Genomic DNA, 22,634 nt, shown 5'->3' with positions numbered 1-22,634 from the left:
ATGTTATAAAAGTAGGTATATTATATATTGTATTAAAAACCCTACTTTTAAAATACACTAAATACACCTGTTGTATAACATGATTTTTACCCTGATCAGCAATCATTTAATTTCTGCTTTCTGGTAATCATTTTAGAAATGCTCTGAGGCAATTCAGGAGGTGTGCATGTCAGCTGGATATTGCTTATCTAGATTTCTGGCATGTTTAACTAATTTAGAAGCTATAATTCTAGATTTTAAAAAATGGTTGGCTCCTATAGAACCACACAGAACAAACTAATGGCAAGGAGAAGAAAGAAATGAAGTAAAAAATGTTTTCTTTCAAAATATAGAATGCAGTTCAAAATAACAGTTCCAGTTTTACTGTATGGCAGGAGACTTGCACAGGTTCTGTCTGAATTTTTTTGTCCAAGCCTTTAAACTTTGTGACATAGGAAAGAGGAGGTAACACTTGTTAAAATGTCCTGCATATGCCTATAAAAACAGAAGCCATCTCCTAACCAAAACAAAATGTATTGGGTTGTTCTCAAATTTTTTATTTATGTTCTATAAGTGGAAAGTATTCTAGGTTATTTTACTGGACTTTAATAATGCCCAAAATCTTATATCTCAAGTTATTCTTCAGAAATTCTTTAGGGTTGCTACAATGCACTGATATAGATGCTAGAGATTCCCTGGACATCTCTACATCTAGTCACTTTCTGTTACTGTTTATTACTTTTTTCCAGTCAATGCTTTAAACCAGCATCTCTGGAAAAGGGTAGACATAAAAGCATATTTCCATTTTGAGTCATGTTCTGATCACCAATGAATAGCACGTGCAATTCCATATTTGAAATTTGAAATTGCTCCTGAATGTTGATCTCCACACTAAATGAAAGATGGTGCTTCACTGAACAGATGTAGAATAGGACAAAAATAATGTATGACACCCATGTCTGAAGAAATTAAGTTAGGAGAAATTGGTCTTAGTCTTATTGGAAAATACACTCTACGGTGCACGCAGATGTTTCATTCAATATTACATGTGTTTACATAGGGGCTATCCACCACCCACAGAGCATCTACACTGGTAGAGTCTGATCACAATGGGCCATTATCCTAATTAGAGAACAACCTTTACAAATTCTTGCAACCACTGGAGTGCCACTGACCTCACTGAGATGGTGGGCAGGCATAAGGATTTGGATTCCCCACTCCCCCTCCCCACCCCCACAAGAATCAGGATCTAACGGTGAATTCATAGAGCTAGGGTTTTGCTACTAATAAAAGATAGAAGAAGAAGAAAAATGTACCAGTTACCACAGAAATGTGTCCTAAGAACAGTTACAATTTTGCTCTGTGGCTTGCAGTACATGGTACATGCCTGTATATAATCATGACTGAGTTTGAAAGGTATTTATTAGAATGACAATAGAGGCTGATGTTTTTCTACTGAGAATGGATTCTAAATTTAATGGATACAATCTAAAAACAATCAGGATAGTAGGAGCAATTAGGATATAACTAATTCATGGAAAGAGTGATAAACATGGAGGTAGATACCTCAGAAGATGATTGAAGCAAATAGTGTAAACGAATTCAAACATCACCTAGATTTATAGCTGAAGAGAAAGTGTATTGAAGGATAATAGGTGTGAAAGCAGGAAGGTGGAATTTAATAACCGTGAGAGAATAGGGGTATTACCCTGATTGGCCCTTTTCTGTTCCTAATGGGGTGATTTTTGAAAGGCCTGCACAAAATGTGACTCATGCCATGTGGCCCATCACGTAAGTAAATTCTCAACTACCTATTTATCCATGCAAATACAGCTGTATATTTAAACAGTCAATATGCACAGATCCTGCCCATTGAGTGGGGTTTTGGAAATCTCTGCCCAAATGTCTAATATTTCAGCATGCAATGTAGTTGTAGCCATCTTGGTCCCAGGATATTAGAGAGATAAGGTGGATGGGGTAATATCTTTTATGGACCAGTTCTGTTGGTCAGAGAGACAAGCTTAATATTTTTTATTGGACCAACTTCTCTTGGTGAGAAGTTGGACCAATAAAAGATATTACCTCACCCACCTTATCTCTCTAATAGTTCAGTAGTTTTACATTTCAACATTTTCTAATAAAACATCCCCAGAATAAAATTAGTATGTATCTTCCATTTCTCTAATTTACTCTTACTAATCAGTATTATTCCAAAGACTATAAACAAGGAAGAAATAACACAGATAAAATATGATTCATCCTTATTCTGCATGCATCCTGCAGTGGTATTTGCTAGCACAGACTTCTGTGTCAATTTAGAATTCCATTGACATCAGCTGGTCTCCATATGGGTTCCAGGATCTTGTTTGCAGGATTAGGGTGATATTAAAGTGAGGGGGGGAAACAAGGCAAAAGGATGATTGAGAAGTTCTTTCTGACAAATGTTCAGCTCAAGAGAGCTTTGCTACTATTGCTATTTATGTTAAACAATTATTTCTGGCAAGCACAGTACGAAATACTTTTATACTTTTGATCATAATGGCAATCTAGTGCTATGCACATAACAAATTTCCTGACCAACCTTCCAACACAAGGCAAACTGGATGATCACTCAGAGATCTCCATTACTCAAGAGTGAAAGGAGAAGGAGTTTGTAATGTAACAGTTGACCTAGTTAACAGGCCATCACTGTTGACTTGGTGACCTTAGCAAAATAAGATTGGTCCTACTCAAGACAGAAACCAAAATGGTGGAGAAAAACTAGAAAAACTTGGCATAAGTATATTTGTAAGTAATCATTCCTTGCTGGGGTTTTTTTGCAGTTAGTTCCCAAACCAGCAAGCACTTAAGCATGTGTGTCAGTAAGCACATAAATAGGCTCACTAAAGTCAACTGGGGCTTGATCCTGGATGGTGCTTAGTACTATGATCACAATTCAGCAAGATGTTTAAGCATGTTCTTAGTGTCACAGACTTAATGAGAGTAATCCCATGCTTAAAGTTAAGCAGGTATTCAACAGTTTTCTTGGCTTGGCACCAGACTACTCTGGCAGCTGGCACAACTGCGCTCTTGGATCACTCACGTGCTTACAATTCATCATGTGCTTAAATGCTTCACTGGAACGGTACCATGTTGAGAATGTAGATATTGAATGGAGATCTTTGTGGGACAAGAAGCTCATTGCTAAAAACAGATAGAGCAGAGGCCACCTTTGCTGTTTCAATGTTCTTTCTCATCTCACAAGTTATTTGCTCATTCCTCCCTTCTCTTGTATGAGGAGATTTATTTTAAAAAGAAATAGCGACCATACCGCTGACATGAAGATTTGTACATAACTTCTTCAGAAAGAATATAAACAGTTCTAGACTAATGTACTGCTTTTTTTATTTTTCCTTTAAACTTAATTTTGTGACCATGCAACCAGAAAAAAGGCTCTTCTGGGTGAAAAAAAAGCTGAAAGAAATCTATAGAAAAAGGGAGACAATTCTGTATCTTGAACAAAAATGAAAAAAATCCAAAAGAGCAGTTTTACTATAAACATTTTCATAATACTTTCATACAGTAAGTAAATGGAGTTTCTATTCATTACCGGCTGGTCTGGTTCTTATGCCTTTACATTACATTCAACAAAACACGGTAGAAATTAAGGGTAGGAATGTTCAGTAAGACACAAACATTTCTTCAAAAGAGAAGAAAAACTTGCAATACATGTAGATCTGCCATATTACAGTACCACTAATCACAACTTGTTACCTGATGCCTTCCTTTCTGAAAGTGATCTTTCCCCTAACCTGTGACATTTATATCTACACTGCATCTGGAAGCAAGCCTCCCACCTTGGGTCCGCAGACTTGTGCCAATGGGGTTCAATCTAGAGGGCTAAAAACAGCTGTGTTGATGTTGCTTTGATGTTGTGGCTTGGGCTGGAGCTCAGGTTCTCAACCCTGGGAGTAATGCAGGGGGCTGTAGTGTGGCAGGAGGCACTTGAGAGCCTGAGTTCCAGCCCAAGCCACACATCAAAGCAACGTTGACGCAACTGTTTTTAGCCCACTTGCATGAGTCTGTGAATTTAGGATGGGAATCTCACTCCAGATGCAATTTAAACATAGTCTGCTGCACCTCTTGTACTCCAAATACTGAAAGGAGTTCAAACTTACCCATGGGGCTACGAAGCTTGTTTGTGCTCATTCCACCCACAAGCCAGATAAGTATTTGCAATATTATATTGAAATACTGAATACTTACTAGTGTTTTTAAAGCATCTGTACAGCAATTTCTGTAATTCAACAGTGATAAGAATATAAGAATGACCTTACTGTATTAGACCAATGGTCCATCTAGCCCAGTGGCCTATCTTCCCAGAGTGCTGGATGCCAGATGCTTCAGAAGGAATGTACAGGATAGGACAATAATTGGCTGAGCCATCCCCTGTTATCCAGTCCCAGCTTCTGAGATCCAAAAAAGAGCATCATAGAGATACCAAAGACCTGACTTTGGATGGAGCAGAAGGAAGAGATATGATCCCAGAGAGGAAATCATTAGGTAACATTTTTTCCATTAAGGACCCTGACCTCTACCTCAATCAGAGACACTTGAGATGCAATGAAAAATAGGGAAATATTAAGGAGAAGGGAGAGAAGTAGACAGATCCTCCCTTTCCTAAAAATAGTGGCATTATCTAATTTGGGATCACACATAAAGCTTCATCCTGCAGAAGGATGCTGTTCCAGGGAACTGGAATTCAAGCCTGTAGCATTTTAAGGTGTTATGACATGACCAGGCATCTGCTTTACAGATTTCTTTCCAAAAAGCTGCTGTGAAATGTACTGAATGAACTGATTCCTTCTGGGACTGGTTTATTTGCAGCTGCACGTGCCTCTGAGAATGACCATTGTGTCATCCATTTTTATCTTTTGAATTATTCTTCCTAGCAGCAGAAGAGGAGGAAGACTATAAAAGCAGATTCAGACATCTGCGTGCCAGCATCGGCTCCCAGTGACATATTGCTTGCTTCCCTGATGAAGAATATTTTTTATTTCAGTTTCAAATGGCTGTGAACAGTTTCATCTGAGGAAAGCCTACCTCCAATCAGCTGGAATACTTCTCGGTTCAGGGACCACTCTGAGTTGAGTGTCTGCCAATGACTTTACCAGTTCAATTGTGTGTTCTGTGTCCCTTTTATGTGGGCCATCTGGATGCAGAGTAGGTGGCACACTTCCCAGGAAAGGATGTGTATCATCACTACAGTGTTGAGACTTGAGGATTTTGTTCCCGCTTGCAGATTTACATATGCCACATCATGTTGTCTGATTGAACCAGGACATGCTCCCCACTCAAATCCTGAAGGGCCAGAGTGGCTGCTGTGATCATTAGAGTTAACAATTCTCTGAAGCCTCACTGACTTTGCCAATGTTCCCTTCTGTTGCTATGCCCCAAGTGAGCTCCTAATCCTGAAAGTCTTGGTGTCCATAGTAGGATTCTCGAGTTTGGATTACGAAGACAGGATCCTACCTTCATCTGGGTATCCTGTTTTCACGCACTGAGAGGCCAGATAACTGAATGGTATCTTTACCCATCTTTGTATCCCTTGTTGGAAATAGTTCCAGGGCTGTGAAAAGAAGCTCTTATATGTGTGCAGGGAATAATCTCTATACATGAAAGCAGAAGATCCAGGACTGCAAGTAAAGATGAATGCATGACACTTGGTTGACTGTGGAGATCAGTGTCATCAGGAAGACACTAGGCTTATTTGATTTTATCCTACTCCCTAGGGGGCAACACTTACAGAAGAGATTCCTGATCCCCTCTTAAAGTTTATGACAAACCTTCATTGCTGAAGCAATTAATGTTCCTCTGAATTACTTCTCATGAGGAGGTCCTTGAGAATAATGCTTTGATAAGTATGATATCTAAGAATAGGCCTGGACGAGCTTCAATATTTTTCAACCTATTATCTCTACCAATACTGTTGTGATCACCTTGGGATTGGACAACAGATCAAAAGTTAACCTATTGCATTGGTAGTGGTTATTTTAGTAGGCAAACAAAAAATTGGAGATATCCCATCTCCTAGAACTGGAAGGGACCTTGAAAGGTCATTGAGTCCAGCCCCCTGCCTTCACTAGCAGGACCAAGTACTGATTTTGCCCCAGATCCCTAAGTGGCCCGCCTCAAGGATTGAACTCACAACCCTGGGTTTAGCAGACTAATGCTCAAACCACGGAGCTATCCCTCCCCCCCAAACAGGCCTTGTCATTGACAAGTGAAACTGTCAATGACAAGGCCTGTTTGGAACAGGCAGATAAGTTTCTGCCAAATCCACTCATATGAGAAAGCCTCCAGGAAGGATGCAGTGTCTGTGGAAGACAATATTTTGTTTCTATGACCCTGTAGTATTCCAGGGCTTGCCAGCTAAGCCTCTTTCCTTTGTCAGGCACTTCCTAATTCTTTCTACTTGCATCTTCAAAGGAGAAAAGAAGGGGTTTGGATTGGGGATGTTTGCACTGACTTGAATCTGCTCATCCTCTTCCCTCTGCCTGGCACTCAATAGAGTCTACCACCTCCTTACTTTTAAATATGTCTGTGTACAGAATCTTGTCTGTTCTCTCTGGCTCAGGGTTATGATCTGGGGAGAAGAGTTCTGCTTCTTTGGGAGGGGAACTGGAGCTTATGGTAGATACTGGAGATCTGGAACACTTTGGAACTTTTTGGTGGCATTTGGTGGTTTATTCCTCACCGGGCCACCTTTCTTTTCTTATTGGGGGCTCTTTTTGGTCCTAGCTTGCGTGCGAGGGTCTTGAGCCCCTGTGCTATTAACTGGCTAACATGTAAATGGAGAGGAAGCACAGGGGCACTCCTACAGAAAGAGCCCAGATCTTCCTCTTGGGAAGAAGAAGAGTCTGAAAGGATGGCAGATTCCATACCCAATTATTACCCACTTATGAATGTGGAATGGGAACCAAGAACTTTTTTTTCTTTTGAAGGTGGATTGAACCAGGAGAAAGGGTTGAGGGATATTTTGATTTATCCCTGAAAAATAGGAAAGGATGGGTCCAATCGGTCATGTCCCAAGTTCTGAAGATGACTGATCTGCCCTTGTGGAGGTGCACGCAGAGAAGGCTTGGATGGAATGTGAGGATGTGGAAGGTCCAACAAACCATCCAGACTCTGAGCCTCTTCCCCTTACAGAGTGAGAGTTTTCAGGCTGGGAGCAGTCCCCTTTACCTCGAATCATTTGGTTGCAGATGAGGTGGGGGACAAATAATGAAAATAACCTTTGTTTTTAAAAGTTAGGATTGCAGTGGATAAGACAGCAGCACTGAACTGCCACAACTGTTTACACTACTGGAGGTACAAATTTTGGAGCATGAGCAGAAGAGGTACAGCTAAGCCATATGGACAATGCTGAAGTGCCTCTGGTACTTAAAGGAAAAACAGTGCAGCCAAATTATCTAGTACTGGTAGAGGCATTAGGATCTAGAAACTATATTGCACCCATTAAAGATGGTGGATCAGTCCTGTCCTCACTTATACCCTGTGAGGCACCACTGAAATTAGTAAACTTGCAGGAATGGAACCGAGGGGAGAATCTGACCCATCATGTATAAAGTACCAAGTAATTGCCTCTGTGTACAGTATCCTACATCCTCATCTACTATGGATCCACAGTCTAAAATCATTATGTTTCATTTAAGCTCAAATTAATACACACAGAAAAGACTCTCTCATTGCACATCCAGCATAGACTAATACATATTTTTTAGACTAATACAAAATAGTCAACTTACATCAGAATTAAATCTCAGCTGGCAAATGTTGCATGATATGATTTGCTTTCTTCGATGAGGAAGAGGAACCCCAAATGTATGATTTATTACAGCTTTCTGAATTGGGTCCATCTGTAATGAGAGAAAGAGACAAATAAAAGCTTTTCTGTTCCATTGGAAGGTTGCCTATGCCACTTATGGTATTAAAGAGAATCTGTCCAGTGCCAATCCATAGCAAACATTATTCATTTGGTGACAGTACATTTCTCCCTTTCTTTTTCTATCATTATTTCTGCTTTTTACTGAAAATAAAAAGGGGGAAAGAAAAAATTTAATTAGTAACCTTGAAAAAAGTTTTTTGGTTACTATTCATTCCTATCTCACTTCAGTGAAGAAAGCTGAATCAGTTAACACTGAACATGTTTACCTACCAACATGCTAATTTCTATTTTTACTTTAGAAAAGCAGCAGAGTAAAAATAATACAATTGTAAAAAAATATAAAATAAGAACCTGGGGAAAAGAAAAAAAGAAAGGGAGTAAGAAGTGAAATGTGAATAAGGATGTATAAACAACTCTATATACAATGTGGTGCTTAGCTGGCTTTGCATCATGGCAGGATTCCCAAATATTATGAAAATCTTCAACATTGTCCCAGGTTCCAGAAATGAGTCTTTTATATGAGGCAATTTCTGTCAGAGTCAGGGTAAATTCCAAATCATCCTTCAAGTGTCTGAAGATTATTTTTCTGCCATTTAAATAAACCTTGTTTCAACCATTTTATCCCTCCTTTAGAGAACATTTCTCTAGATCAAATCCTGCTCCCCAGCACAAAGTCTGAGTAAATGGGCTTTACACAAAGAATTTCAACAGGGGTCAGAGGGGAATGATACCCTACCTGCCCCCTCCAGGCTGTGGAGTGCAATGTAGCATTTAATACATGGCTGGCTGAGCAGCTGCCAAACTTACACTCCTCCCGTGCCAGCCAATTCTTATAATCATGACCCCACTAGCAGTACTCTAGTTTCTCTCCTTCCCCCAACTGTCTCTCCAAAAGCCCTCACAATCCTCCTTACACACTCACCATGGAAGCATGGGGTCTAATGCAGTCATCCTATCAGGGAACCTCTCTGCTCACTGCTGCTCTTTGAGCCCTCCCAAAGAAGGAATCAGCACTGTGGAGGGTGCTTTGCGAGAAAGGCAAAATAGTCTTTATTATCTTTCTTGGACAATCTTCATGAGGCCAGAGTGGGATCATGTGTACCTGTAACCCACACACCTCCTGGGTGTGGTGCTCTGTCCCATCTAGTGGCACCGAGACCACTGAGAGATTAATGAGTCTGCTCTACAGCCTTAGCTAAGGGCTATATGGCTTTTAGCTCATGCAGTAGAAACTCATGCATTTAGCTCCAGAGGTCCCAGGTTCGATCCCGCCCACTAATGACCGGGTCAGTCAGTGTTATAGGTTCATACCCACCCATTGTGGGCTGCTTACCAGGGCTGGATTTCTAATTAGGCACAGTAGGTACATGCCTAGGGGCGCTCGCATTCTAGGGGCACGTAACAGTTAAAAGTGGGTTAAAAGTTTCATTTTTTATGGAAAACACGAAGGTCTGCTGTAGGCGGGGTGGGGGACTGAAGATGCTGTGCCTAGGAGCACGTAAAGTGTAAATCTGGTCTGCTGCCTACAGTCCGTCTTCTCCCTCAATGCGTAAACCAAACAACCCTCTGCACAATCCAGGAAAAGGGCAGAGGCTGCTAATGTAAAGGAAGGTGAGTGCCTCTTTCCCATGCAAGTGGTGAGAACTTTGAGCAAAGGAACCTCTCTGCATGCTGATCTGGGGAACATAGTTGGATCATGATTTTGGTGCCATGGCTAGATCCAATAGGTAGCCTATTTTATGGTTCTATTTCAGCAATGGCCAAACTTTCATGAAAATCATCATTCCGGCGGAAAGGATGCAGAAAACCTTGCAAGATTGGCTGGTCCTGTAAGAAATCTACCATTTAAATTGCAGCAAGGGAGATTTAGGCTAGACATTAAGAAAAACTGTAAGGGTAGTAGAAAGCACTGCAACAAATTACCTAAGGAGGTTGTGGAATCTCCATCATTGGAGGTTTTTAAGAACAGGTTAGACAAACACCTGTCAGTGATGATCTAGAGACTATTCAATCCTGCCTCAGTGCAGGGGACAGGACTAGATGCCGTACTGAACTCCCTTCCAGTCGTACATTTCTCTGATTCTATGATTTAGGCCTAAAATCTCACAAACACTGTTCATGAGATTTCATCACCAATGCTGAAATAAACTTCCACAAACCTCCAGGTTAAAGTTGTCATGACTCTTCCTTTTTTGACAAGAACCATTTGATAATTATATTTTTTAAAAATTTTAAATAGCTGTATACTAATTCATGAGCCACTCATTTAAGCAGCAGGTAATCTTTATCTTTGAGACATGCTGTCACAGGGCTGTACAAAGTCATCCTCTGAGTCATCCAACCCCTAACCATGATGCATCCAATACTCAGATTGTAATTTTTATATTTATCTTAAAAAAATGAATTTTGTTCTGAACTAATGCCTTATGGTTCACTTAACTTCTCAGAAGGCAACAAAGGAGTGTTGCCGGCACAGAGTGCCCGAGGACAGCAACAGCGGGGTCTGATGCCCAGTGTGCTTCGCGCCAATAAACACACCAGGATGGAGAAGCAATCAAAGTTTATTTGGGATCCCAAAGTGGTGCTAGGAGACAGGCACATCTCAGATCAAGCACACTGAGACAAACGGTTTTCCCTTTTTATTCTTTTGCAGTTAGGCTTCACACACCCCACCCCCTTCACCCTCCCTTTCTCCTATAATAGTTTACTTTAAGCAAGTAGCAAGCAATTACATTTAAGCAGTTAAGTCATTCTTGGCAGCTATAAGCCTAGCTTGTTAGTAACTTCTTTAAACCGTTATCTTGTCCTGTTTCCCTTTGAACTGTTATTTTCCCTTCAGCCAGAAACATGCAGGCCTCATTATTACCACTTGGTGCCGGTATGAGCAGGGGGTTGCACACAGATAACTGGTTGCTTACATATTCCAATTGCACCTGGCTTGTGAGGTCGATTAGAGTTTAAACATGGGAGAAGTTTGGTTCTTTTGGGCCTAGTGCAGGAAGGCTTCATTGACACTAGTGGCCTTCCACCCTCCTGAGTTACCTAGGGTTATGCCTAGTGACATGAGCACCAACATGAGGTATTTGATAAATGCAGGATTGGTGCTTTGTCTGTAGGTAATTAATGATTCAGGGGAATTGTAATAGTAGGGAGATGGAGCTTTTCATCTCTTCTAGTATGAATCTGGACCAGCTCAGCATTGAAGCATTGTATCACGTGATGGCTATTCAATAGCTCATGTTAAATGGGTTGTGATCTTAGGCCAGTCCCTGGTGGAAAAGTGTTCAGATCATAAAAACAACAACACAAGGTGGTAAAGCTCCATGGGTATAAACCTACACTGGCCAAGTGAGAGTTAATGAACTGCTCTGGACTCAAGCAACCCTACCTTTCCACAACTGCCAGGCATGTCGGGGGGAGGGGGGAAGATGTAAAGGGAGAAGCCCAGCTCAGCTGGTAGCAGACTTCGAAGAACAGAGAGCAGATCTTCAGCCCTCAGCTCCTACAGAGGGCCTGGCTGAAGGCAAGAGCTGTTCAGGAGATCACTGCCTGTTGAGGTCCACTTTGAGAAAACGCAGGCCCCCTTAGCAACAAAGACACTAGAGACACGCGCCTGTGGGCACTGAACTGTGCCATGGCCTACTGGAGGTCTGTGAAAGAAGAGAATCCTTCCATGGAAAGGTAGACTCCCATGGACTCAGTTGGAGGGCTGAGTATCCTATAACCAGACCCATGCTGCTGGCAGCCTGGAGATCAAAGGCTGGGGGAGTTCAGAAACCCGTCATGTGCCCTGGAGGACCAACCCTATGACAGTTCTGCAAACAGCTTGTGGGGAAACTATCAGCTTTTGCTAGCCCTGTTAGATTTTGCTGAACAAAACACAAACATCACATGTGTTTGTACCATGCCCAGCACAATGGAGCTCTGAGCCCAACTGGAGCCTCTGTTTTCCACTGTAATACAAATAATGTACAACAACAAGGATTAGTTTGATTATACCAAGGACTGTAATGACAACATGCTGTGGCACACTGTGATGATGTCACACTTTGATCTAATGTGTGTGCTGCAATCTTTTCACGCTGTAACATCATGTTTGAAAAGTCCATGCTCCAGAATGTATTATAGAACACAGAGCAGGAGAGGGGCAGCTATATGGGGAAAGCAAATAGCCTGGCAATTCAACAGTCCATTCCTGGGTGGTACAGAGAGGAAAAAAGAAGACTGATCTGCTTGTGCCACCTGACTTCCATCACTAGAGCACAGGGTCTGCTTTGGCTGATTTTACCACATTTCATTGGTGTTGAGGCTTTGGGAACTGTGGCGTAGATATGTCTATACAACCTGGGAATCACACCTCCCAGCTCAAATGCAGACATACCCTTAGCCCCAAGCTAGAAATGGGAACCTCTTCACACTCACCCTATCACCTCAGGTCAGATTACAAGAACTGAACAGATACACTCTTTTCTCTCTTCCAATATACCTTTTCCCTGAAAGGCTGAGATTTTTAACGCAGTACCTTAATACTCAAAGTATACAAACAAGAAAAATGTGCAGTGTTTGAATACTTCCTGAGAATTAGAAACATATTTTTCTTCCAGCTGGTCCTCACCTCTAAAAGATAGTCTTTTATGTCTCTTATCCCATCACATCCTTGACTCTGCCAGTGAAATCAGCCTTGAGTGCCTGTCTGTTTTCCCACAAATATCTTCATGCTTTCTTTCATGTTGCCTCTAATGTGTGGATTGCCCTTCCTGACCTAAACTTTAATTCAGATCCCTCCTCAAGGCTCACTTCTGTTGAGACACCTTCAGGAAATCAACCAGCTAACAATGGCTAGGCTAAACAGCATTTGGGGGATAACTTATCTATTAAAAAACGTTGATGATTTATGTGATCACTCCATTCCATGTCTATCCTATCTTTTTTAATGTTCTGATTAAAATTAAATTGTGATCTCTCCTCAGTAATGATTATTTCTACCTATTTGTTTACTCCGTTCCTAGCATAATACAGTCTGACCCTCATTGGTGGTTCTAGGTCTTACCGCAATAAAAATCACTATTCCCTGAAATTTCTTGTCCTTTTGAGTCCCGTAACTTCTATCCTTTAATCAGCAACATTTTAAATAAAGTTGGACCTGGAATATCAAAATAAACATTAGTATCAATTTTTGTAACACATAATCCACAGGCGCATTAGAGAAATTAGTTTCATCTGCCAACAGGAACAGATCACAATCAGTGGTTTAGCAAGCATAGCTTATCTGATTCTTCTACTAATGCTCAAACTGCAATGAGACTCTCCGATTCTCAAGTGGATTAGATGGTTTGTCTGCAGCTTTACATGCCTCATATATGGCCACAAGTTCTGTGACATCAGCTGGGAATTACTGATCTTCCAGTTAATTTCTCCAATATGAAATGTTCTGTAGTGATGGACCTTGATCTGTTGTCTCTACCTGTCCTTTCCCTCAGTTTCTTTTCTCTCTCGTTCCTCTTCCTTTGTCCCTCTCTCCCCAACCAGTCTCTCCCCTCCTTCCCCCACCTTCTCCCACATATGCACTGGCCCTCTGACTCTCTACATAGCTGGGTGATGATACCAGAACTTGGTTCAGCTGCTATAGTACTTGTGCTCGTTTCACAGATGATGGCCTAGACTCTCAGCATTAACACACCAGGCTGTAAACTAGCCACAGAAGCGCTACATTTTACATATGAAATCAGGGAGTCAACCATCCAGGAAACAAGCACTTAAAGTACAATACAAAAGCTGCTTCAATGACGACTTGACTAGAGCAACTAATCTCTCAAGGATTTGGGTTTATCCACCTCTGTGGTAAGGATGCTGACTCAAAAGGGGCTTGGATTTCTGGTGGAACTAATGTCCTCCCATTAGGTTTAACAAGTTTGCAGCACATAACTTTTGTAAGCAGTTGGTTTTTGGTTGGGTGGCTGTTTGGTTTTTTTGGGGGGAGGGTGTGTGGAAAGAGGATCAAATATTCTCCACAGATTTACTCTTCTTTTCCTGCTGATAAAGAAATACATGCCTGCGTATTTCCCTTCCTTTTTGTATAGATTTGTACTTCTCCTACTCACTACAGAACATGGCCCTATTGTGAACCTTATGATTTGTGCTTGTAGTGCTATAAGCAAAGCTCTCTGGATAACCTCCAAGGTGATTAAGGAAAGCTGGTTCAAATGCAGGAATCCTTTCTCTGCCAATTGCTCTTTGACACAGCAAGTCAGAATTACTTTTCCCAATATGACTCCATAAAACCGGCTCCTAATAAAGTCAGGGCAGACAACCGTAAGTGAGAGTGAGAACGACGGAGTGATATTTGGCATTATTATTTTTTCCTAGAAATCTCATTTGGGAATCGCTGCCAATGCACAGATTAAAAAAAAAAAAAAAACATTCAAAAGCATCAGAGAAGCATCCAAAAGTTTGTTGTAGGAAGGCAGAGAAAAGCAAATACATTTTTTGAGTGCTGCTTGATGGGAACTGGGGACTGACTGACACTGGAAGGCAGAAGCTTGGGGGGCCTGTTGGGATCACACAAATGGATGGAGATAGTTAATTCTCAGAGGGATCTAGGGAGGAGGGGTTGCAGGCAAGTTTGAGGGGAGCAATAGCCTCCCAATGTTTAGAGAAGCAGATGAGAATTTAGATGCTTAATGGAACTCTTTTCAGGTTCACTGATTGCTACTAATTATACATGCAAATTGTATCCCACATTTTAAATATCATTTATGTGCTAACTATATGCTTTTATTTGAAAGAGGTACTATCAAGATAACAATTATTTTATAAAATCTGTTTTACTGTTCTACTAGTGCTATGTTATTATAGTTTGTTAATTAAAAAAAAATCTCCTTTATTTTTTTTCTATTTGGGATACGGGGTTGGAGGTGTGAGGTAGGGAGAGACTGCAATTCACATAGGAACAGATCAGGTTTCTGCTTTTGAGGCTATGCTGGAGGGTATGATATTGTAAGATGCCCCCTTACTCTTCCTTGAGCCGGCTTCCTGGATTGTGGATTGCAGCATGGAGCCTCCATATGTAGAATATGTCCCAACCCCCACACTACTGGCTGGGATGGAGAATGGGTGCAGCTTTGTCTCTCCTTCTTCACACATACAAACATGCTATCAAAGTTATGCTGGCATACTGGAGTGGGGAAAGTACACTGCACTAGATCTAGTTCTGGTACCAGTTATTTCCCCCTAGAAGCATGGAGGAACCTGGAAGGCTGACTGAGACTTTTGGAGTCACAATGTGACATCTGGTCTGCTCCTGGGACAGTGTATTGCTCCGGGCTGGTGGCAAAGCCATGATGGAACTCTTCTTAGCTCTGGCTACTAGGTAGGAAAATTTCACATTCCAATCTTAGTCACTTTTCCTTTTTGATACCCAAGCACTAGTACAATGGTTTTTTGTTTGTGTTTTTAATTATTCAAATAAAAGCTTGTGGGTTTTTTTCATTGTTTTTAAATTACAAAATATTTCTATTCTTTGGTCAAATACTATAATCCTTCTTCAAGACTCAGGCCTGGTCTACACTACGGGTTTAGGTCGACTTTAGCAGCGTTAAACCGAATTAAGCCTGGACACGTCCACACAACGAGGCCCTTTCTTTCGACTTAAAGGGCCCTTTAAACCGGTTTCTTTACACCACCTCCGACGAGGGGATTAGCGATAAAACCGGCCTTTGCGGGTCGGAATTGGGGTAGTGTGGACGGAATTCGATGTTATTGGCCTCCGGGAGCTATCCCACAGTGCTTCATTGTGACCGCTCTGGACAGCGCTCTCAACTCAGATGCACTGACCAGGTAGACAGGAAAAGACCCGCAAAGGTTTGAATTTCATTTCCTGTTTGCCCAGCGTGGAGAGCACAGGTGACCACGCAGAGCTCATCAGCACAGGTAACCGTCATGGAGTCCTCCCAGGATCGCAAAAGAGCTCCAGCATGGACCGAACGGGAGGTACGAGATCTGCTCGCCATATGGGGAGATGAAGCAGTGATAGCTGAACTCCGTAGCAGTAAAAGAAATGGAAAAGTATTAGAAAAGATCTCCAAGGCCATGAAGGACCGAGGCCATAACAGGGACACACAGCAGTGCCGCGTGAAAATTAAGGAGCTACGGCAAGCCTACCACAAAGCCAGAGAAGCAAACGGAAGGTCCGGGGCAGAGCCGCAAACTTGCCGCTACTACGCGGAGCTGCATGCGATCCTAGGGGGTGCAGCCACCACTACCCCAACCGTGTGCTATGACTCTCTCACTGGAGAAACACACAGGGAAGACGGTTCGGGGAACGAGGAAGATGACGATGGAGGTACTGTAGGTAGCTCACAGCAGCAAGGAAGCGGAGAAACCGGTTTCCCCAACAGCCAGGATATGTTTGTGACCCTGGACCTGGAACCAGTAACCCCCGAACTCACCCAAGACCCTCAGGGCCCACAGGAGACCTCTGGTGAGTGTAACTTTGTAACTATTTGTAAACATTACAAAAAAAAAGCAAGCGTGTTTAATGATTAATTTGCCCTGGCAATCGCGGCCAGTACATCTACTGGAAAAGTCTATTAACGTGTATGGGGATGGAGCGGAAATCCTCCAGGGACATCTCCAGAAAGCTCTCCTGGTTGAAATGGGGTGATTTTATTAAGGGGGACATTCAGAGGCACCCGTTCCTGCTATTCTGACCAGAAATGTTCCCCGCTGTTAACCACGCGGTGGGGGGGAGGGGTGAAGTGATCATCCCAGAGAATCGTGTGTGGGGGGGTGGTTTACTTGTGTTTGTGCCGCATGTTAACCGGGAAACCGCAGCCCCCTCCTTTTACATTGAAACCCCATTTTAAATGGACAACCCAATTCATCCTTGATATGGGAAATGCGCTGCTGTTTGCAATCTTTCCCGCATGTTAAGAAGGTTAAAAAAGCCAAAACACTGTGGCCTACGATGGCTGCCTGCAAGCCGAAATATGCGACCTTGTAATGAAAGACTGTACCCATTGTTCCCTAAAATGTGTCTTTTTTAACCACCTCTCCCTTCTCCTCCACCAGCTGCAAATGTTTCTCCTTTGCAGAGGCTTGTGAACATTAGAAAGAGAAAACGTAAGACGAGGGACGAGATGTTCACGGAGCTGCAGATGTCCGCCCAGGCTGATAGAGCACAGCAGAATGCGTGGAGGCAGTCAATGTCGGAGATGAGAAAAGCCCAACATGAACGAGAGGAGAGGTGGCGGGCTGAAGACGATAGGTGGCGTCAGCTTGCAGACAGACGGCAAGAGGCAATGCTCCGTCTGCTGGAGCATCAAACTGATATGCTCGAGCGTATGGTTGAGTTGCAGGAAAGGCAGCAGGAGCAGAGACCGCCGCTACAGCCCCTGTGTAACCAACAGCCCTCCTCCCCAAGTTCCATAGCCTCCTCACCCAGACGCCCAAGAACACGGTGGGGGGGCCTCCGTCCACCCAGTCACTCCACCCCAGATGATCGCCCAAGCATCAGAAGGCTGGGCTTCAATAAGAGTTAAAGTTTTAAAATGCAGTGTGTCCTTTTCCATCCCTCCTCCCCCACCCATCCCAGCTACCTTGGCAATTATCCCCCTACCTCTGTAAGGAACTAATAAAGAATGCATGAATGTGAAAAAACAATGACTTTATTGCCTCTGCAAGGGGGAGGGGAGGGTGGGGTGGGGTGGTTGGTTGGTTTACAGGGAAGTAGAGTGAACCGGGTCGGGGGGGGGGGGTTGGAGGGTTCATCAAGGAGAAACAAACAGAAGTTTCACACAGTAGCCTGGCCAGTCACAAAACTCGTTTTCAAAGCTTCTCTGATGCGCACCGCGCCCTGCTGTGCTCCTCTAACCGCCCTGGTGTCTGGCTGCGCGTAATCAGCGGCCAGGCGAGTTGCCTCAACCTCCCACCCCGCCATAAAGGTCTCCCCCTTACTCTCACAGATATTGTGGAGCGCACAGCAAGCAGCAATAACAATGGGGATATTCTTTTCGCTGAGGTCTGAGCGAGTCAGTAAGCTGCGCCAGCGCGCTTTTAAACGTCCAAATGCACATTCCACCACCATTCGGCACTTGCTCAGCCTGTAGTTGAACAGGTCCTGACTCCTGTCCAGGCTGCCTGTGTACGGCTTCATGAGCCATGGCATTAAGGGGTAGGCTGGGTCCCCAAGGATCACGATAGGCATTTCAACATCCCCAATGGTCACTTTCTGGTCCGGGAAGAAAGTCCCTTCCTCCAGCTTTCGAAACAGAGCAGAGTTCCTGAAGACGCGAGCATCATGTACCTTTCCCGGCCATCCCACGTTGATGTTGGTGAAACGTCCCTTGTGATCCACCAGGGCTTGCAGCAGCATTGAAAAGTACCCCTTGCGGTTTACGTAGTCGGTGGCTTGGTGCTCTGGTGACAAGATAGGGATATGGGTTCCGTCTATCGCCCCGCCACAGTTTGGGAATCCCATTTCAGCAAAACCATCCACTATTGACTGCACGTTGCCCAGAGTCACTACCCTTGCTATCACCAGGTCTTTCATTGCCCTGGCAAATTGGATCACAGCAGCCCCCACAGTAGATTTGCCCACTCCAAATTGATTCCCGACTGACCGGTAGCTGTCTGGCGTTGCAAGCTTCCACAGGGCTATCGCCACTCGCTTCTCAACTGTGAGGGCTGCTCTCATCTTGGTATCCTGGCGTTTCAGGGCAGGGGAAAGCAAGTCACAAAGTTCCATGAAAGTGCCCTTACGCATGCGAAAGTTTCGCAGCCACTGGGAATCGTCCCATACCTGCAGCACGATGCGGTCCCACCAGTCTGTGCTTGTTTCCCGGGCCCAGAATCGGCGTTCCACGGTATCAACCTGCCCCAGTGACACCATGATTTCCACATTGCTGGGGCCTGTGCCTTGTGAGAGGTCTATGGCCATGTCAATTTCCTCATCACTCTCGTCGCCGTGCTGCAATCGCCTCCTCGCCTGGTCCGGGTTTCGCCTTGGCATGTTCTGGCTCTGCATATACTCCAGGACAATGCGCGTGGTGTTCATAGTGCTCATAATTGCCGCGGTGATCTGAGCGGGCTCCATGATCCCAGTGCTAGCTATGGCGCCTGGTCAGAAAAAAGGCGCGAAAGTAGTATCTGATGGACCAGGAGAAGGAGGGCGGGAGGGAGGGAGGGAGGGAGGGAGGGCCGAGTGACGACATGGCGTACAGGTACAGGAACAGGGAGAAACACAAACAACTGTCACACAGAATGGCCCCCCCAAAGATTAAACTGGAAACCCTGGGCTTAGCAGGCCGTTGATTTCACGGAGGAAGGGGAAGCAAATGAACACAGAACAAATCTATTTTTTACATCTTAAGGTGGCAGCCGACGCTGCAGCATGAGTGACAGCCATACCAGTATGATGATGATGGGTACCAATCATAATATACCATCATCTGCCAAAAGGCAAGGGGCTGCTGCTGTGTAGCAATGCAGCCCCACGTCTGCCAGCCCCACGTCCGCCAGCACCCAGCATCGCCCTCGGCCTCTTCTGGGTGCTTAGCAGACAATATTGGGCAATTGGCAGAAAATAGTATATTATGACTGGTAACCGTCATCATCAAAACAGTAGCATGTCTGCCCAGGTGGCCATGATTGACAGCCATACCAGTATGACGACGACGGGTACCAGTCATAATATACCATCGCCTGCAAGGGGCTGGTGCAATGCAGCCCTACGGCTGCCAGCCCCACGACTATCACTCATGCTACACCGTCTACCGCCAAAAGGCAGTTAGCAGCTGCTGCTGTGTAGCAATGCAGTCCCACGTCTGCCGGCACCCAGAGGACATATGGTGACGGTGAGCTCAGCTGAGCTGAGCGGGCTCCATGCTTGCCGTGGTATGTTGTCTGCACAGGTAACCCAGGTAAAAAGGCGCGAATCTATTGTCTGCCGTTGCTGTGACGAGGGGGGAGGGGCCTGACGACATGTACCCAGAACCGCCCGCGACACTGTTTTGCATCATCCGGGCATTGGGATCTCAACCCAGAATTCAAAGAAAAGGCGCGAACCGCTTCTCGGCTCGAGCTGTGGCGCAAACGTAGTATCTGACGGCCTAGGGGAAGGAGGGAGGGGGGCCGAGTGACGACATGGCGTACAGGCACAGGGAATTAAAATAAAGAACGGTGGCTGTGCATCAGGGAGAGACACAAACAACTGTCACAGACTGGTCCCCCCCAAAGATTAAACTGAAAACCCTGGGTTTAGCAGGCCGTTGATTTGACCGAGGGAGGGGGAAGCAAATGAATACAGAGAAAATCTATTTTTTTACATCTTAAGACGACGGTGCAGCGTGACTGATAGCCCTCGGCATCTTTCTGGGTGCTTGGCAGCAAATACGGGGCGGTGTATGACGATGGTCTTCAGGCCTATTGCACGAGCTGCTGCTCAGGGAAGACTCTGCTAATGTGCGATGACCCGACTTGTAATAGGCCGGCTAACAGTCATAATACACCATTTACTGCCAAAAGGCAAGCCCCACGGCTGCCAGCACCCAGATCGCCGATGAAGGCTACCAGTCTACTGCACCGTCTACCGCCAAAAGGCAGTTAGCAGCTGCTGCTGTGTAGCAATGCAGTCCCACGTCTGCCGGCACCAAGAGGACATATGGTGACGGTGAGCTCAGCTGTGCTGAGCGGGCTCCATGTTGTCTGCACAGGTAACCCAGGTAACCCAGATAAAAAGGCGCGAATCTATTGTCTGCCGTTGCTGTGACGGGGGAGGGAGGGGCCTGACGACATGTACCCAGAACCGCCCGCGACACTGTTTTGCATCATCCGGGCATTGGGATCTCAACCCAGAATTCCAAGGGGCTGCGGAGACTGCGGGAACTGTGGGATAGCTGTGGGATAGCTACCCATAGTGCAATGCTCCGGAAGTCGACGCTAGCCTCGTACTGTGGACGCGGTCTGCCGACTAGAGCACCTAGAGCATTTTATTGTGTGGACATACACAATCGGCTGTATACAACCGATTTCAATAAAACCTGCTTCTATAAATTCGAACTAATTTCGTAGTGTAGACATACCCTCAGTCATGTTAACTTACATTGGTAGCTTTGGTAACTGTCTGAGTTAATGTTCAATATAGACGGCAGACATTGGCCCCTTATTTAGTTTTGTTAACCCAAACTCTTCCTTTCCCATTCATTTATTGTTAAACAAAGTCCACATTTTGAATCTAACCACTTGACAATGTCCCTCTCAATGTTTTTAAGCCACTATTCTAGAGTTACCATAGCTGTTGTCCTCTCTAGCCAACTCTCTGTGTGGGGTCTTGTTAATGACAGGGATGAAATCTGGGGTGGGAGTTTCTACATAGCAACTGTTGATACAAAATTTAATAGTCATAAGGATCATTTCTGGAAAATAGTTATTAATTGCTCTTCCCTTTGTTGATGATCCTTCTTACTGAAGCCATTAACTAACAAATCTGCCAGGCATATCTATTTAATCACAAACACAGAAATAATGTCCTAATTATCTGGCGACTCATGAGAGCTGTGTGGGGAGGAAAAGTTTACGCCTACAAAGAATTTTGTTCCTTTTCAATTTTCACTGTTTCAAATGGGAGGCAGAAAAAAGTATGTTTTTTTATTTTTATTTTTGTGTTTTGTGTAAATAAAAGAAACAGTAGTTTTAATTCACCTCATACAAGTACTGTAGTGCAATCTCTTTATCGTGAAAGTGCAACTTACAAAGATAGATTTTTTTTTGTTACATAACTGCACTCAAAAACAAAACAATGCAAAACTTTGGAGCCTACAAGTCCACTCAGTCCTACTTCTTGTTCAGTCAGTCGCTAAGACAAACAAGTTTGTTTACAGTTACAGGAGATAATGCTCCCACTTCTTATTTACAATGTCACCAGAAAGTGAGAACAGGCGTTCGCATGGCATTTTTGTAGCCGGCATTGCAAGGTATTTATGTGCCAGATATGCTAAACAGTCATATGCCCCTTCATGCTTCAGAAACCATTCCAGAGGACATGCTTCCATGCTGATGACACTCATTAAAAAAATAATGCAGGAATTAAATGTGTGACTGAACTCCTTGGGGGAGAACTGTATGTCTCCTGCTCTGTTTTACCTACATTCTGCCATATATTTCATGTTATAGCAATTTTATGTTATAGCAATGACACAGCACATGTTGTTCATTTTAAGAACACTTTCATTCAAATTTGACAAAACACAAAGGTACCAATGTGAGATTCCTAAAGATAGCTATAGCACTTGATCCAAGGTTTAAGAATCTGAAGTTTCTTCCAAAATCTGAGAGGGATGAGGTGTGGAGCATGCTTTAAGAAGTCTTAAAAGAGCAACAGTCCGATGTGGAAACTACAGAACTGAACCACCAAAAAGAAAGATGCTGGTTGCTTTGACTCAGATGATTAAAATGAAATTAGTCAGTCCACACTGCTTTGGATCGTTATCGAGCAGAACCCGTCATTGTCATGGACACATATTCTCTGGAAAGGTGGTTGAAGCATGAAGGGACATAAGAATATTTTGCGCACCTGGCATGTAAATATCTTGCGACGCCAGCTACAACAGTGCCATGCAAACAACTGTTGTCACTTTCAGCTGTTATTGTAAACAAGAAGCGGGCAGCATTATCTCCTGCAAATGTAAATAAACTTGTTTGTCTGAGCGATTGGCTGAACAAGAAGTAGGAC

At 43.8% G+C, this 22,634-nt stretch overlaps 1 protein-coding gene across 3 annotated transcripts in view; it reads right to left on the bottom strand.

Moving 5' to 3' along the window:
* ZNF385D (zinc finger protein 385D) overlaps positions 1–22,634 on the bottom strand; it is a 358,005-nt gene that overhangs the window by 118,274 nt on the left and 217,097 nt on the right. For all 3 annotated transcript variants that reach the window (XM_054019980.1, XM_054019979.1, XM_054019981.1), the window contains exon 3: positions 7,767–7,877. In XM_054019980.1, the coding sequence (XP_053875955.1) occupies positions 7,767–7,877 (111 nt within the window). The remainder of the gene's footprint in view (positions 1–7,766; positions 7,878–22,634) is intronic.

This window comes from Malaclemys terrapin, chromosome 2 (assembly GCF_027887155.1).
Source record: "Malaclemys terrapin pileata isolate rMalTer1 chromosome 2, rMalTer1.hap1, whole genome shotgun sequence".
NCBI classification, from domain to species: domain Eukaryota; kingdom Metazoa; phylum Chordata; order Testudines; family Emydidae; genus Malaclemys; species Malaclemys terrapin.
Note: the sequence above shows the minus strand (reverse complement) of the source record. Positions and strands in the feature narration are given on the sequence as shown.